We start from the raw sequence: 17,828 nt of genomic DNA, 5'->3' as shown, positions 1-17,828 counted from the left end.
TTCACTTTTGCTACAATAGTCCCAATGCCTGCTGAGACCGGTTCATGGGTGTCTATTGTTGCACCTGTGAACGGGTTCCAGCAGGCGTTCTACATGACATTAAAGCTCTCCAAGGGGCCTCTACGTGTTGGATCTGTGTCCCCACGCAAGCCTATCAAAAAACCGGGATTATAGGCCCGTGATATCCAAGGAGATACAAATAATAATAATAATAAAATTGTTTATTCATTATAAGTGTTACGCTACGTCTTACGTAGGCGAACAACGCGCGAACGCGGCGCGGCGCGGCGCGGCGAAATCAATCCTTTGATGCCCATAGAAGTGTCCTACGTAAGCGATCTCGTTGCGAACGCGGTGCGGCGCGATTTGCACGCGAATGTCAGGCGGCGCGGCGCGGCGCGGCGCGGCGGCGGCCGCTTTCGCCGCGCCGCGCCGCGCCGCGTTCGCGCGTTGTTCGCCTACGTAAGACGTAGCGTTAGGTTACATTGTACAGGGTTGGTACCTCTTTTTAAGTAAACAGATACTTGTATTAAGAGGCACCGCTCTTCCATTGATTCGATTAATTCCGACGTTTCAGCTGAGTTGCACCAGCTGTGGTCACGGAAAGACCTGTGTGTCTATGTGTGTGTGTGGTCTTTCCGTGACCACAGCTGGTGCAACTCAGCTGAAACGTCGGAATTAATCGAATCAATGAAATTATATCGCGGTAGACCCGTTTGTGTAATTAAATATGTGTACAAAACGCGAGAGTTTAAAGTGTTATATCTGGTACTTTATTTCATACATGGTGTCAGATAATTTATTTTAAATACAGTTAAATACCCTATTGTTTTGCCAGATACCCGGAAGTGAGCCGAGAGTCGGTCGGGTATCGGAGCCGCCATGTCCATTAAACACACGACAATTAACACCGCGGGGTGTGAACAAAACACCATTGTCTTTGTTTTATTACATAACTAAAGTAACGACGTTCAACACAAAGAATATCGCACATTGACCGGCATATCGCGACAATCGCCCGCGCAATAAAATTAACACACGACAATTAACAGAGCGGGGCGTGAAAAAACAGCTTGGCTTTGTTTTGTTACAACATAACTGTAGTAAGGACGCCTAGCACAAAGAATATCGTACATTGACCGGCATTTTACGTCATTTCTCTATCGCCCGCGCAATAAAATTATAGTTTTTTTTAGCACTAGAAATAAGGTAGACACTCTCGATATGTCTCTTATTGAAAAACACGTTTTAAAAATAAGTCACGGCAAATTAGTAACAATTATGAATCTAATACGATAAATTATATATTCTTTTGCTTTCAACTTATGAAAGCAAAATAATAATAATAGTTTTAAAATTTATTAAAAGTTCTACACATACATGACAAAAAACATACAACTAAGGCTTACAAATAAAAATTAAAACTATAAATTTAAGAAAACAAACCGCTCCCTGCCGTTCCCGGTGCAAAGGTGCCCATGATGCTCGCAGCATTTCCACGCTGGATCACCACGGACAGCCTTTGCACAAGGAACGACTCGGAGCGGGGACCCTCCCCTTTCTGTCTGAGTCGACGTCCCAAATCACGAGTGAAGCGTTTCGCGTCGGCAGACCAGCAACCCGCCGTTTCTACAGAGAAAGGGATGACTGGGAGAGAGGAGAGAGGGGCATATTTTTGACGCTTTAGATCCGCTTGAGTTTCGGCTGCCGCACCGGCCACGCGTGATGTACGGCTGATGTGGGAGGCGGCGAACGTACTGACGCATGTAGCGTCCCAAACCAAACACCGTCCCCTTTCCCATGGTACCAAAGTCAGACCATCAGGCCGTTTACCGTCGGTACGACTGAGGCCTGGTGGTTCAAGCACTGATGGGACACCAGCGGACCTGAGAGCTCGCTGGATAGTATCATTTAGGGCATGGTGACGCGGATGCCTACCTGCACATCGGCGACAATAATAATAGTTACTGATTTTTAAAAACCGTTTTTCAAAAAACTTGTCTAGATCGCTTACCTTCTTGCAAGTTCTTTCTAATGCTAAAAAAACGAACTATTAGTAACTCCAGGTTTCGCTGCGCTTCTTTGTAATGCTAAAAAAACGAACTTACTTATAGACTGTGTCATAAATGCATAATATTATGCTATACGGTAGCTATCAGTAAGTATGTAAACAAGGAAGATTAAAAAGACACATCCAGGCAAATGTTTACTGTTTGCACAATTTATATATAACCTTAACAAGATAAACAGGTGATCTCCAGTGTTGCCAACTTGGCATAATTGATGCCAGATCTGGCATATTTTCACTTGCTTTGGCACCAAAATTTTCCATTTAGCATCTGGCATATTTTTTTGCATAATTTAGTCTAAGCCAAGTTTGCACCAACTTGGCATCAACAATATGCGCCATCGCCTTATGTGGTTCATATTTTCATATGAATTTTGACTTTTGGGGACGGATGGACGTCGACGGACTATATAAAGTTGGTCAAGCAGATCTTGTCAGTAGAAAAAGGCGGCAAATTTGAGAAATGTATGTGTTTTAAGTATCTAATTTCAAGTTGACATTTTAGCATTTTTTTAGCATATTTCAAAAAACTTTGGCACAATTTTGGCATAATCTAGACATTAGTCTAGCATTTTTTCAAAATCCGAGTTGGCAACACTGGTGATCTCGGCAGTAGAGAATTATTTGAGTGAAATAACACCTTACGGCTTATTCATTTTAGAACCATAATCAGATGCAGTGCTTAATTGTAGTTCGTTTTTAGGGTTCCGTACCCAAAGGATAAAACGGGACCCTATTACTAAGACTTCGCTGTCCGTCCGTCCGTCCGTCCGTCTGTCTGTCACCAGGCTGTATCTCACGAACCGTGATAGCTAGACAGTTGAAATTTTCACAGATGATGTATTTCTGTTGCCGCTATAACAACAAATACTAAAAACAGAATAAAATAAAGATTTAAATGGGGCTCCCATACAACAAACGTGATTTTTGACCAAAGTTAAGCAACGTCGGGAGGGGTCAGTACTTGGATGGGTGACCGTTTGTTTTGCTTTTTTTTTGTTTTTTGTTTTTGCATTATGGTACGGAACCCTTCGTGCGCGAGTCCGACTCGCACTTGCCCGGTTTTTTTAGTATTAAAAAGAAGGTAAGCAATCTGGAAATGTCTTTTAAATGAAAAACGCTCTTAAAAAATCAATAATGCCGGCTACATACGTAACGATAAATCGTTGCGATAAAACTGTGCAGTCCGACTGTGCAGATAAATCGAACCGTGTGTATGACAAATCGTTGTCGATTATCGTAACGATTTGTCATACACACGGTTCGATTTATCTGCACAGTCGGACTGCACAGTTTTATCGCAGCGATTTATCGTTACGTATGTAGCCGGCATAACTATACTTATGATGGCAGAAGAATATAAATGATCTTACTTATTACTTACTCGTAGCTTCTTAATTGACACATTGTACATATTTGCCGATTAAAAGACCCATCATTATTGTTTACCTTTTTGTTAATGCTAAAAAACTGGTCAAGTGCGAGTCGGACTCGCGTTGCAAGGGTTCCGTACATCACACAATTTTCAATATTTTTTTTGTACGTGGAACGTGACGTAGTAAAACGTCTTGAAAAACCCGAATGGGTCAATCAAAAACCAGATGTAACATAAAGTTTTCTGGCGTGGTGGCTTATATCTCTGCAACTATGCAAAGTAGCGTAGATAGGAAGATTAAATGCCGAACAATAGTACAAGTGTCCAGATGCGATGACTGAAGACCGAGCTCCGCGTAGGGCTGATAGCTCGCGTCCGACGGGTGGCGCTTCCTACAACTTTCGCAAGTGTTTTAAGCCTTTATACGTTAGAGGGAATATATTTCCCACCTAATTTTGAACTTTATTTCAAAGGGATAGGGTTCAATTTTGCATAATTCCTGACTCCCTTGTACCTTATAAAGGGCCGAAAGCCGAAGAGAGATAATACCTACAGGGTGGCCAAAACATAAGTGCATTCCCTCAGCCAGGGAGGTTTTGGGATTATACTGAGTTTTACAACTTTTACTATGGGACCAATGCCGAAATCGCAAAAAAATGTATCCATCCATAGAAAACGGACCAGCCAAAATTTATGAAACAGCCAAATTTTTCTTCGCGATTTCGGGGTTGCACGTTGGCAACAACTGGAATACACTTGGTTTATTTTTTGGCCACCCTGTATAGTGCTTTTTAAAACACGTAACAATAGTAACCTAATCAATCAGTACTACAAGTACTATTGCGGCTTTGTGCCAGATACAGCCTAGTCGCATTTTTTGCCTTCAGACCGACTCACGCTTGAAGCTAAAGTCACGCTTCCTCGGGACGCTTCGGGCCTTCGGCCCTATGCGGATATCGGCCTAGGGCCTTCGCAATAGCTGTCTACATCACGTTTCACTTAAACCATTGCGGCTGTATCCCTAAAATAACCTAAACCGCATTTTTGTTCTTAAATCCGACTCACGCTTGACTCTAGATTTCTAATAGGTTTTCCTGTCATCTTTAGGTAAAGGACTATTCAGTGTATTTTTTTCAGAATTTTAGACCCTGTAGTTTCGGAGATAGAGGGGGGGGAATGGTCATTTTTTGTCTATTTTCTTGAATAACTTCTAAACTTTTTATCGTAAATTTATAAAAAAAATATATTTGAGATTCTCACAATGAGCTCTTTCGTTTGACATGTAACACGATATAGTTTGCAAAACTTTATTTTTTAATTTTATCGTTTACCCCCCAAAAGTAGCCCTTATGTTTAAAATTCATTTGTTGACGTTACATATCCGTCTTTGGGTTCTAAACTTACATATGTGTACCAAATTTCAACTTAATTGGTCCAGTAGTTTCCGAGCAAATTGGCTGTGACAGACGGACGGACAGACAGACGCACGAGTGATCCTTTAAGGGTTCCGTTTTTTCCTTTTGAGGTACGGAACCCTAAAAACGAACTATATATAGGTATAGATAAAAAATTTTGAACTGAGCTTGTTCACTTACCTGTACTAACAATGGCATTGTTTTATTACAATCCTATTATCTGCTTTTGTTCTCGTAGGCGCCAACCAATTTACTTACAAAATAAGTTAGAAGTACATTGCTTGTAAATTGAATTTTAAACCTTATTTCTTATTAAATGGGGTTAAAATGGTCTAAAAAGATAATATCATATTCAATCTTTTGGAAAGAGTGCATTCTTCTTAAGGGTCGATGGTCGTTAAATGCAAAAAAAGTTAGGTTAGCCATTATTTAGATAGTGTATTTTGTAGTCTATGTTTAAAGAAATAGAGTCGTTAATCTATACTAACATTTCAAGGCGGTTATAATCTGCTTTTACTACGAGAGGATTATCCTAATTTGTGGTTTACCACTCAATGGTATTGTATTCTTGAGACTCTTTGAGTAAACTACATATTTTTAAAATGGAACGAAATTTAAACATATAAAAGTATATCCTATGTTTAAAAAAAAGTCCTCATTTCGTTTATTTTTATCTGTTACCAAAAAATCTGTTACGATGTGCTCTAAATAAGTTGGTTTTTAAAAAGGCGGCAAAGTAGAAAGTATAGGTAGAGCCGCTTCCTCGTACTTTTTTTTTAGACACAGTGGGCCATCGCCGGCCAGTCCAAGGGACGCAGCTATGCGGTAGAATGAGATAGCAATATCACTTGCTCCCTCTAACGCATAAATGCGTGCCTGAACCTGAACGCATACAAATTATTCAGTGTTATTAAGACTTGCAATGCGTGTACAGTCAGCAGCAGAAGTCGCTATACACTCCAGGTGCTCAAAGAGAGGTTAACGTTTAAACTGTCAAAAAGTTGTTGACTGTCATGGTAGCATTTACTTGTGAGCGCTCAACATGTCACAAATATCTTAACAGTCGCTATTCATTAATTTCTACACTTACAACAAATCATTGATACCTTAGCTGTCAAAAAACCACTGGTATCTAAGCGGTCAACGTGTCAAATATATCTGAACAATATGGAAAAATAGACGTTTAAAGCATACATGTATGGTCGTATATTGAATGAATAATAGCTATGCTAATTTCAGGTAAAGCGTTTTGACAATCATCGAAAGCAGTACAGTCTTGTCATCAGTGGCCGATTTCCCATATAAGGCACAGTAGGCCCGGGCCTAGGGCGGCAAGATATTAGGGGCGGCAAATTGTGACAAAAAATTCGCTGATGAATTGTTGATAACAAAAATAACTCAAAATTAGACCAGGCAACGAATTCTCAAAAAAAGGTAATGGTATAGGTAAAGCTATAGAGGGAAATGCTTGAAACACAATTTTTGACTTTGTACCTAACTTTATTTGGACTATTTAGGAGGTAAACATATCAAAAGTCCCCCGGCCGTAGCCCTTGAGGCGGGGGAAGAGACAGGTTTGAAGGTCACATTTTTCAGTTTTTCGCTTATATCTCGGAAACTATGCGTTCTAACGACAAGATCATTATACAAAATTAAAGTTGGTTAAATTGCAACAAGCTACAATTTTTACGATATCTGGAAGGCCCTCCACACTTGTGCGCAAATTGCGGCGCGGGGCCGCGTACGCAAGTGTAGCGTCGATTTCGCATATTGTTGACGCCTTCGCGCCTTGTTCCCCGTTTATAGGGTTCTGTACCTCAAAAGGAAAAAACGGAACCCTGTGCGTCTGGCTGTCCGTCCGTCACAGCCTATTTTCTCCGAAACTGCTGGACCAATTAAGTTCAAATTTGGCACACATATGTAAGTTTGTGACCCAAAGATGGACGTGTAACGTAAATAAATGAATTTTAAATATGGAGGCCATTTTTTGGGGGTAAATGAGAAAATTTTAAAATAATGTTTTTCAAACTATATTGCGTTTACAGTTTACATATCAAATCAAAGAGCTCATTGTAAGAATCTCAAATATATTTTTTTATAATTTTTGAATAAATAGTTTAGCAGTTATTCAAGAAAATAGGCAAAAAACAGGGAGGTTACCCACACGCTGGTTCAACGCCATTCAAGATGTTACACGCGAGGGGTTCCAGGGTTCCTTAAGGAAGGCAATGAATCGGCCAGGATGGAGAGCACTACAGCACAGAGCGACTTATGGTGGTCACGACCCTCAGACATGAGGATTCGACTAGGAAGGAAGGCAAAAAAATTGTTTTCTTGTTTCTTTTTTAGATTTTTTGAATGTTTTTGTAGGTACACAAAAAGTCAATGTTATTGGTAAAACTGTCACTTAAAATGAATAAGTATTTGCTTATTTTTTTCGTAAACCTATGTTCCTATGATTATGTCACGAGGACGTATAGTTTCTGAGATATGATAAGCGAAAAACCGAAAAATGTGACCTTCAAACCAAACTCCTCTACTTTTGATATGTTCACCTAACGAGTCCAAAAAAGTTACTAAGTAAAAAAATGTGTCCCAAGCATTAAGCTATAATATATCTTTTCATTGCCTGATCTAAATGTAGTCAATATGATGAGTGCTGATGCTGAGAAAGGGGCGGCTACAAGGCTTGGGGCCTAGGGCGGCAAAAACTGCAAATCCGCCACTGCTTGTCATCACATACATCTATCTCACGTTTTGCCCTTCAACCATTGACAGTGGTCTGTCAGTCAACTTACTGCAAACTATTTCTTTTATTGAATAGAATCATCAAAACGAATGAGTGACACATAGCGAAAGCTAACTGAAGCCGAATTTAGAGCCAATTATCAAGGCACGTTGTGGTCTTGTTACTAAGGCGTTTGCTTTTCAAAGCAGAGACCGCGGGTTCAAATCTCAGTCGGACGCACCTAGAAATTACAGCTTTTTTTTTTTGGGTTTCATTTCTATTATTAATTTGTGGTTTTATATTAATTTCACATAAGTTTATATGTTTTTTGAAGATATTATGTCACATGTAGCGTATGTACGACTTTCTAACAGGACGTTGTAGGTTTGAACCCGCAGTGGGCGTTCCTTAGATTACTCCTGTGCCGAATGCCATTTTGATGTTTACTGCTAGGTTATACTAACAATAAGTTCAAAGATATACAGTATGTATCAGGACGAAAGGCCAAGAAAGAGACCCATTAATGTTTAGATCATACTGGACAACTTTTACTATGGGACCAATCCCGATAACGCGGAAAAATAATTGGAAGTTTTATACATTTTGCTGGTCTGATGTTGAAATTTTCTATGGGAGAGTAAATTTTTTTCCGGGGTTTCGGGGTTGGTCCCATAGTAAAAGTTGCTCAGTATGACCTAAACATTAATGGGTCTCTTTCTTGGCCTTTCGTTCTGATACATACTGTATATAACTCCGTATACTATATCCTCTCTGCTAAGTTGTAAAAAAAAAATTGTCATTCCTCCAACAAAATAAAGAGAGGAGTCATAGTTGGATATGCTTAACACCTTTACTGCCCGTGCTTCTCACGTGGGCCCACGGCTAGCCTCTATTACAAAGCCATAAGGTTTACATGTCAGATTGGGACAGTGAACGTGTTACGTTTGAATTCTATTGTTTTCTCCTTCGTTCTTTGATCGATTCGGAGCATCGTATTTTAGTACTATATAGTATATTTTAGTACAATAAGCGGGCTAAATAAATATATTAACATATAATGTGCTCTACGGTTTGGAAGAACGGCCGCCTATGACAGTTAAAATAAAAAACCGATCATTCTCGTAGAACCTACCAAAGAATATAATACTCAGAACCTACTTATTTATTGTCTAAGTTTGACACTTGACGATAAAATACTTCTTTAAGAAAGGAGGTGTCAATTCGTAGCTGCTACAGTATTTTTTTTTAAGTTAAACTGATAAAACGTTGATGCTTATTGCTTAGTTACCATTGAAATAACAACTGCTTAGCAACTGGTGGCACCCTGGCTGCTGACGTACGTGATTGGCAGTGCGTGTAGGTATTAAAACAGCAGCTTGAATTTGAGTGCTTAGATACCACTGACTTTTTAACCGTTATTGTCATTGTGATTAAATAAGGGTGTATGTGTTAAAGAAAAACTCAGAAGTTAAGATATATGTGACGAACTGAAAGCCTACGCTAAAATGACAACTTAGATGTCCTTATTTTTGTGACGATTGAAGTGTATATGTTTTCTTGGACACCTTGCCCGCTCAGGTATATCTGCTGCTGACTGTACCATTATAATTTCTCTTGGTCTAACACTATTTTATTTCGTTATGGTGATAAAAACTAAACCAGTCAGGTAGTTGGTAGGCAGATATACATTTATTATGACGACCGGTCTGGCCTAGTGGGTAGTGACCCTGCCTGTGAAGCCGATGGTCCTTGGTTCGAATCCCAGTAAGGGCATTTATTTGTGTGATGACCTGATGACACAGATATTTGTTCCCGAGTCATGGTTGTTTTCTATATGCCGGAAGCCGGTGTTGCTCGAAATCTATATGTATATTTATAGTTCGTTTTTTTTAGCATTAGAAAGAACTTGCAAGAAGGTAAGCGATCTTGACATGTCTTTTAATTGAAAAACGCTTTTTAAAATTCAAAAACTATTACTTATGAAAGCAGAAGAATATAAATGATCGTATTAGATTCATAATTGTTACATATTTGCCGTAACTTATTTTTAAAATGTGTTTTTCAATTAAAAGACACATCAAGATTGTTTACCTAATTTCTAATGCTAAAAAAAACGAACTATAAGTATTTATATTATATACACATATCGTTGTCTGAGTACCCACAGCACAAGCCTTCTTGAGCTTACTGTGGGGCTTGGTCAATCTGTGTAAGAATGTCCTATAATATTTATTTATTTATTTTTATTATTTTGTAAAATCATCAGGTGAAAAAACATTAGCGAAGTCAAGGGAGAAACGTAAATCAGAATGAAGCCACCGCGCCAAAGAATTCTAAAAATAACCGAATTTAACACAAATACGTTTGTACACAACAATTTGAATCATATTTTCCAGTAAATAAAGTTCATAATAGCCAGTTCTTCAGTTAGTTGTGTATTTGCCCTACATTTGTACCGTTTCAGTTGCTTTTCTTGGCTTTGATGATTTTTGTTGATAATAATAAGTTTTCTCTAAAATTTAAAACGAAATACAGAGAATAAGTTTTCTATCATAAATTTCATTTTTGATACAAGCTTTTATCGCTGACTGTACTTTTATTTAAACATGCAACTAATACTTGTCAAGACAATTCTAACAAACCCAAACACAATTGCATTGTCATCCAATTTGCATATGTATGCAAATTTTTAACTTCCATAGAAATCGGAAAGTTGAAAAGTGGGTCAAATTTAACTTGCAATATTTGTCCCGTACAAACATAGTTAAAGAGCCAACAGATTACCGGTTCGCCGGACGATATCAGCCTGTCAGTTGTTCAGAGCTGTCAAATTTTGCTTTTAACTGGCAGGCCGATATCGTCCGGCGGACTGGTAACCAGTGGGCCGGGCCCCTTTACATTACAGTACGTCTCCGCTTAAGTAGTATCTTAGATCGTTTTTAGGGTTCCGTACCCAAAGGGTAAAACGGGACCCTATTACTAAGACTTCGCTGTCCGTCCGTCCGTCCGTCTGTCTGTCACCAGGCTGTATCTCACGAACCGTGATAGCTAGACAATTGAAATTTTCACAGATTTCTGTTGCCGCTATAACAACAAATACTAAAAACAGAATAAAATAAAGATTTAAATGGAGCTCCCATACAACAAACGTGATTTTTGACCAAAGTTAAGCAACGTCGTCGGGCGTGGTCAGTACTTGGATGGGTGACCGTTTTTTTTTTGCATTTTTTTCTTTTTTTTTGCTTAATGGTACGGAACCCTTGGTGCGCGAGTCCGACTCGCACTTGCCCGGTTTTTTAACATTAGAAAGAACTTGAAAGAAGGTAAGCGATTTTGACATGTCTTTTAATTCAAAAACGCTTTTTATAAATCAGGAACTATCATTTATGAAAGCAGAAGAATATAAATGATCGTATTACATTCATAATTGTTACATATTTGCCGTAACCTATTTTTAAAATGTGTTTTTCAATTAAAAGACACATCAAGATTGTTTACCTTATATCTAATGCTAAAAAAAACTAACTATTGACAATGATGGATTGTGAGTGATTGTGATGAACTGATGAATGATGATACAGTCACTCATTATGTTAAATATGTTATCGCCTTATCAGTTGTCGTTTTCTCTGTAGGTAACAGTAACTTGTTATACTCCTAAATAGGCCTAACGTCTCACGTAACTCAAGACTCTCAAGAGCAAGTACTTCACTTCACTTTACACGGGTCGCATTGTCTGGAAATTTCCATGGAAAGTTAGCCGTTTAAATTTGTTAAGTAAGCCGTTATTGTGGACCGAACGAGACCGAAGCCTTCCAATTCAGCTGTGGGTAAAAATGATTTCGCAGAACTAGACATATTCCATCAGGTAGCATTTCTTAAATGGGACTCGTGTAATTGTGTAAGCATCTTAATTATGATACAGAGGTCCTACCGCGAACCACCTTCGTGTTGCCTCTCTGTCGCACTTGTAAATTCGTACGTAAGTGTGACAGGGCGGCAACACTTGGAACGCGGTTCGCCGTAGGCCCTCAAATTTTTTATCGATTTTTAGCTTTTTTAAGCGTCCGGTTTTTTACCTTTTTTAAGAAACCCTAATAACGCTTAGTCAGGCGTGGCTCACTCCGCGATTTCGTCACTTTGCTACAGGTACCTAGCTAAAAGTACATCCGTTCCACCCCAATTTTGGGGAAAGCCATAAGCGGCCCGTGGCGCTGTCGCCACCTAGCGGCCATATCTGTGCTGGTCGTAACAGACGCGTTTTACTAGAGAGTGAGTCTTCTGTACCTAGTACTATTATTTATTCTGTGGCTTAGTGACGGTCTTATGAAAATGGCGCAAATGTAGGTACAGTCAGCAGCAGAAGTTGCTAAGCGGGCAAGGTGTTCAAAATGATCTTGGACTACTTTGTTGTTAAGAGAATAAGAGCGTGTCAAGGTAATTTTGAACACCTCGCCCGCTTAGCAACTTCTGCTGCGGACTGTACTTACTGCAAATAACATCAAACAGCCTTGACAGTTGACTCTTATGATTAAATTAACATTGTCATGCGATTTTACGTCATTTTGAATATCATTGTGTCACATTAGATCATCTATTGTCATTGGACAGAGACCCGAAAATGGTAGACTGGCAATCGAAACACAATGTGCGTAACTTATGTTGAACATGTAACTAGTGTTTACGGCTACCACGACTTTAGACACTGACATAATCGCCAGCGTGAGCGTAATTTACTTTTCACCACACCAGCTCGGAAAGGCTTACTTTGCAATTCAAAAACTGATAGCAAAGTTGTATTTTATTCACATGTGAGGCAAAGTAATCAATGCCAATGTTGAGTTGTTTTCTTATGCATATTTGCTGGTAGAATTGACTTTTAAATGATGATTTTGGATGATAAATATTTAATAACATTCATTTCGTTTTGATTGGGTTTGATTTTATTTGATATTTTACGTATAGTATTTGCTTCGGGCTGGTGTGGTGAAAAATTTTGTGTTTCACTCGATGGCAAATTTTGTTTAACCCTCGTGCTTTGAAACCCTCGCAAGAAGATTCCATTTTTCGAACCACTCGCTACGCTCGTGGTTCAATTTTGGAATCTTTCGCTTGCTCGGGTATCAATATTAGCACGAGCGGTTAAACAACAACTTTGCCCCCTTGTAAAACAAATAACTATTACGTCACCCTAGGCCCGTAAGTGGGATTTGCTTCCCGCTACGCGAGAAGAAAATCTCACTTCCTGGCCAACAAAAGACACTTTAGACAAACCACGGGCGGTAATTCGCAAAGGCCCAGGCAGCGTAGCACGGTCGCGTTTTTATCCCTTGTCATCATGCCTGTCACGTTCTAACAAGTATGTAAGTGCGAAAGGGACGCGCATAGTGATAGTCGATAAAAATGGAACCGTGCTGCGCCCGCAGGTCGCATATTTGTGGCCCTCACCTTCTTTTCGGGCCACAAATACCTGCGATCCGGAGCATTTACAAATTAGTATGTAATGTAGGTACTACATATTAGTGCGAGCTGAGAGCAAGATTGTATAGAAAGTAAGTTTTACAGACTATGACAGTTTGACACTGATAAAACCGTCCTGGTAAGGCTAATGAACTCTGATTTAATAGTGCCCTATCCGTTAGATTGCAATAAAACTTGGCTGGCTAGAAGAGCTTCTTATTCTGGGTGGAATAGGTACCTAAATACAAAATCATAACTTGTGTCGAAAAAAAATTACCTAATGTATAATTTTCCGTCGTGGGAGATCTTTAAGGACATACTACAGTGAACTTGCGCTTATATTGAAGATGGAACTATCTATCCACCAAATTGTATAGATATCTGAGAAAAAATCTACAACAAAATACTCAGTGTAAATAAGATTTTGGCAAAAATTTCATTTTTGGTACAAGCTTTTATCGCTGACCGTACTTTTCTTTCCACAGGCAACTAATACTTATCGAGACAATTCTAAAAACCCCAAACACAATTAGGTTCCGTTGTTTTATCACAGAGTTCCTATGGCCACCTCCGGTCTCCATCATCAGATCAGCTCGATGACACCATAATATTGCATTGTCACCCGACTTACGTATGTATGCAAAGTAGCTCAATCGGAAACCGGGAAGTGGGTCAAATTTAACTTGCAAGATTTGATTACAGACAAACAACGGTCAGGTGTCAGATGAAAGTAAATAAAAGCTTGTAATAAAGTAGGACACTATTTGTCCTTATTAGTTACTTGTCTCTGTTTGGCAACATGATCGCGTGCTAACTCGCCATACCACTTTAAACGGGTCTAGACTTAGACTTAGAACTTTAGAGTACGTACTTGTGTGTCGTTCCGAATAAAAAGGGACTTAAGAGAGACTAATTAATACGCACGCCACTCTTTTGACACTGACATATTCGCTAGCGTGTGTGTAACTTACTTTCTATGCATCTCGCTCGTACTTGCATATTAGTGCGAGAGAGCTATAACAGTTTGACACTGCTAAGGCAGAAGTGGTAGGGCTACTTGGGCTAGCCAAGGTGACAATCGCTCTCGTCTCTCTATCACTCGTCCCTATTAGTGTGACAGTGACAGATGCGTTTCGTACGCTACGTACAAGTACCGTCTTTACCATAAGGGCACACGGGGCCCGTGCCCAGGGCCCCAATCCTCAGGGGGCCCCGAAGGACAGACAGTAACAGTATATTTTATTACCCATGATAAATAGAAGATGATAGTAGAAAAATTAAGTTTATATTCATATAGAGTTTATTTGTTTACAAATTCATTTACTTTAAAGACACTGCACCTAATCTTTCTGGTTTGACCCATTGGTTGACTGGTAGAGAATGCCTTAAGGCATTAAGTCCGCCATTTGTACCTTCATGTATTGTGCAATAAAGATTAAAATAAATCCTTCCTTCCTTCTTCCTCTCCTGTTCCCATTATTTGGGGTCGGGTCTCCTCACTGTCCTGCGCCAAGTCCTACGATCTTGGGTTGTCTGTTGGGGCACCTGGGCTTTCTTGAGGTCTCTTTCTATACTTGTCCACCAGGTATAAGGCGGGCGGCCGCGGCCTCTTGCGGCCTCTGGTAGATTGAGGGCTACTTGTACTACGTGATCGTTTTCCCGTCGTTTAACGTGGCCATACCAACGAAGGCGGTTTTCGGTAAGTTTGTCTGCGATTGGATTGCAAAGATTAAAATAAATAAATAAATAAATAAAAATGTTATAAGTACGTTTTTTTTAGCATTAGAAAGAACTCCACAGAAGCAAGCGTGCAGTTTTTATCAGGCTCTTTAATTGTTAATAATTACTGAATTATCTGATGTAGCATGGTCAATACATATAATTTACTTCAAATTATTACCGCTAAAAGTGCCGGATTTGGAACCACAAGCTTACTTCTGCGAAGTTCTTTCTAATGCTAAAAAAACGTACTAAGTATAACATTTTTATTTATTTATTTATTTTAATCTTTATTGCACAATACATGAAGGTACAAATGGCGGACTTAATGCCTTAAGGCATTCTCTACCAGTCAACCAATGGGTCAAACCAGAAAGATTAGGTGCAGTGTCTTTAAAGTAAATGAATTTGTCTAGTTTAATTCGCTATCTTTACTTTCCAAAAGGGCCCCAAATTCTTATGTGCCCAGGGCACTTAGTTTGAGACGGCCCTGGCTTCGTAGCGATAGGCATGCTGTCTACAGGGCCGGGTCCCTTTTGCCCGGCGCGCCACATTTTTCTTCACCAACGCCGGCGCGGGCGCACCGTTTCTCAGCAAGCATGCGGAAAGTCCGTTACTATCTATTTTTAGTGCGTCGCGCATCAGACCATGTGTTATGAAAAAATTTACTGGATTCAGGAATACTGGGAGATTTACTATAAAAGACGAAACAATAACAAAAGTTGTCTTCTGTTCCCTAAATATCAGAATACTTACTACTTAATACCTACATGGTTGGCGCGGTGACCTAAAATGAGTCTTGGCCTCCAACACAAGAGCACGCCACTTTGATCGGTCCAGAGCGGTATCCCGCCAGCTTTCGCCGACGCCGAGCTCACGGAGATCTGCCTCCACTCTATCTGCCCAACCCAACGGTATTTAGGCCCTTTTGGCTGCCCAATCTCCACCCATCCTTTAGAGATGGCCAAGCCAGCGGAGACGATGCGCTTTCAGCGAAATTTTAGAATGTATTCTAGGAGGGAATAAATCCTAGGAGCCTAATGTCTGGTTGTGACCCGCCCCACCTGATTTAATTGGACAATTTAATCAGATTGGCGTAAAATTGTTCCCGTTTGAACAGGCCTTTATATGAATATTTATGGACAGGAAACCGTCGAAACGTTTGGAAGGTGGAAGCCGCTTGTACATTTTTAATTTGTTAGCTTTCTGATTTGCATCTGCTTTCACAGGATATGCGCCCGTAAACATCTATACATATTAATAACTGGACAGTTAGGATTATGTTTATATTTATGTCCTTCCGGTTACTAAATTTAACTTACTACTTTGGTGAGTTTTTAGTTTACTACGGCATCGGCATTAAAACATTATTAAAAGTGGAAACACAGTGTGACTCGGACGAGAAACGAACTCGCGACTATACCTCGTTTTTTTTAGCATTAGAAAAAAGGTAAACAATCTTGATGTGTCTTTTAATTGAAAAACACATTTTAAAAATAAATTACGGCAAATATGTAACAATTATGAATCTAAAACGATCATTTATATTCTTCTGCTTTCATAAGTAATAGTTTTTGGTTTTTAAAAAGCGTTTTTCAATTCAAAGACATGTCAAGATCGCTTACCTTCTTGCAAGTTCTTTCTAATGCTACCTTATTTCTAATGCTAATAAAACGAACTATAAGCTAAGAGAATATTCGAACACGTTTTATGACACTGTTTCACTTTGTTTTATTTCTATTCAAGTCGGTGCTAAGTTAGCGTATACACGGACTCTACTATCGTTCGGAGACACTGCTGAATCAATAAAAACATAATTTATTATTATTTCTTGCGAACCCAAGCTTGTAACATATGTTAGACATCTTATATGGCTTCATGGCTTACGCATGACATCATAAATTTTTTTAGTGTAAGGTTCCACGCGTGAAAAAACTAGGAAAGGCCTAGTTTACCCTCTATAAGGTCAGATGGCAGTCGCTTTCGTAAAAACTAGTGCCTACTCCAATTCCTGTGATTAGTTGCCAAGCGGATCCCAGGCTCCCATGAGCCATGGCAAAATGCGTGGGAACAATGCGAGGATGAGTGTAAGGTTTCATGCTGTCGGTTTCGATTCAATAAAGATTGTTTTATTTATTATTTTTGTTTAAGTAAATTATTTTTGTGTTAGGTAAATCAGAAGCGGCTGTAAACCATACGAATACCTGGAAATCATGGAAAAGTGGGAGTATTTCCATCAAGCCGAGCTTGCCCGAAGTCAGGAGACCCACTGCTTGTGGTGAAAAAGTTTGTGTTTCAGTCGCTACGCTCGTGGTTCAGTTTTGGAATCTTTCGCTTGATCGAGTATCAATATTAGCACGAGCGGTTAAACAACAACTTTGCCCCCTTGTAAAACAAATAACTATTCTCTAAAAAGAATTTTGGGTTTTTTGCTATCATGCGTAAAAACAAGGAAACGACCGATTTTTCCTGTTTGTCTTCAATCATTTTTTTTTTCTTAATTTTCGGGTACATATATGTAGTATTTAATTATAAATTGTAACAAAATATAATATTATAATGTTTTTACGTTTATAAAAAAAAATGTCCTCATTATTAAACTCTACAGTAGAGTCAACCATTTACATAAGTGCAAATTAGATCCCTTCCACACTTACTATCGGCATCAAATACTTCTTCGTCCGAAACTAATTTTAGAAACAACACCTAAGTATCCTTCACAAAAGACAATCATAAAAAAGTTGAAACCCGAAACATTCATTCACCGCTTCACATGCCGGTAAAAAACAAATAACTTACCGCCATCCTGTTATAAAATCCAAATAATCCACAACACTACACGATAACACAACCACTAAACTTTAACAGTGATTTAAACATTAATTTCATATAAAATTGTAGGTTTTATTCACAGAATTATGTGAAAAAGTTGTGCTTGCATGCCGGCCGCGTCCGAGCGCTTCGGGTGTGGTTCGAATTTTAAAATTCAGTGACGCGCGCTCGGCGGACGCCGACGTCATAAAACAACCGGTTTGGCAGACACGCACTGTGGAAAATAGCGGA

The 17,828-nt window shown here is 39.2% G+C and overlaps 1 protein-coding gene across 1 annotated transcript in view; it reads right to left on the bottom strand.

Annotated features, from left to right (window-relative positions):
- Positions 1-17,585, bottom strand: part of LOC134677414 (solute carrier family 2, facilitated glucose transporter member 3-like) — a 35,398-nt gene extending 17,813 nt beyond the window's left edge. Inside the window, exon 1 of the mRNA XM_063535870.1 lies at positions 17,565-17,585. Within this exon, the coding sequence (XP_063391940.1) occupies positions 17,565-17,570 (6 nt within the window). The 5' untranslated portion in view covers positions 17,571-17,585. The remainder of the gene's footprint in view (positions 1-17,564) is intronic.
- Positions 17,586-17,828: the final 243 nt, after the last annotated feature.

Source organism: Cydia fagiglandana, chromosome 26 (assembly GCF_963556715.1).
Source record: "Cydia fagiglandana chromosome 26, ilCydFagi1.1, whole genome shotgun sequence".
NCBI classification, from domain to species: domain Eukaryota; kingdom Metazoa; phylum Arthropoda; class Insecta; order Lepidoptera; family Tortricidae; genus Cydia; species Cydia fagiglandana.
Note: the sequence above shows the minus strand (reverse complement) of the source record. Positions and strands in the feature narration are given on the sequence as shown.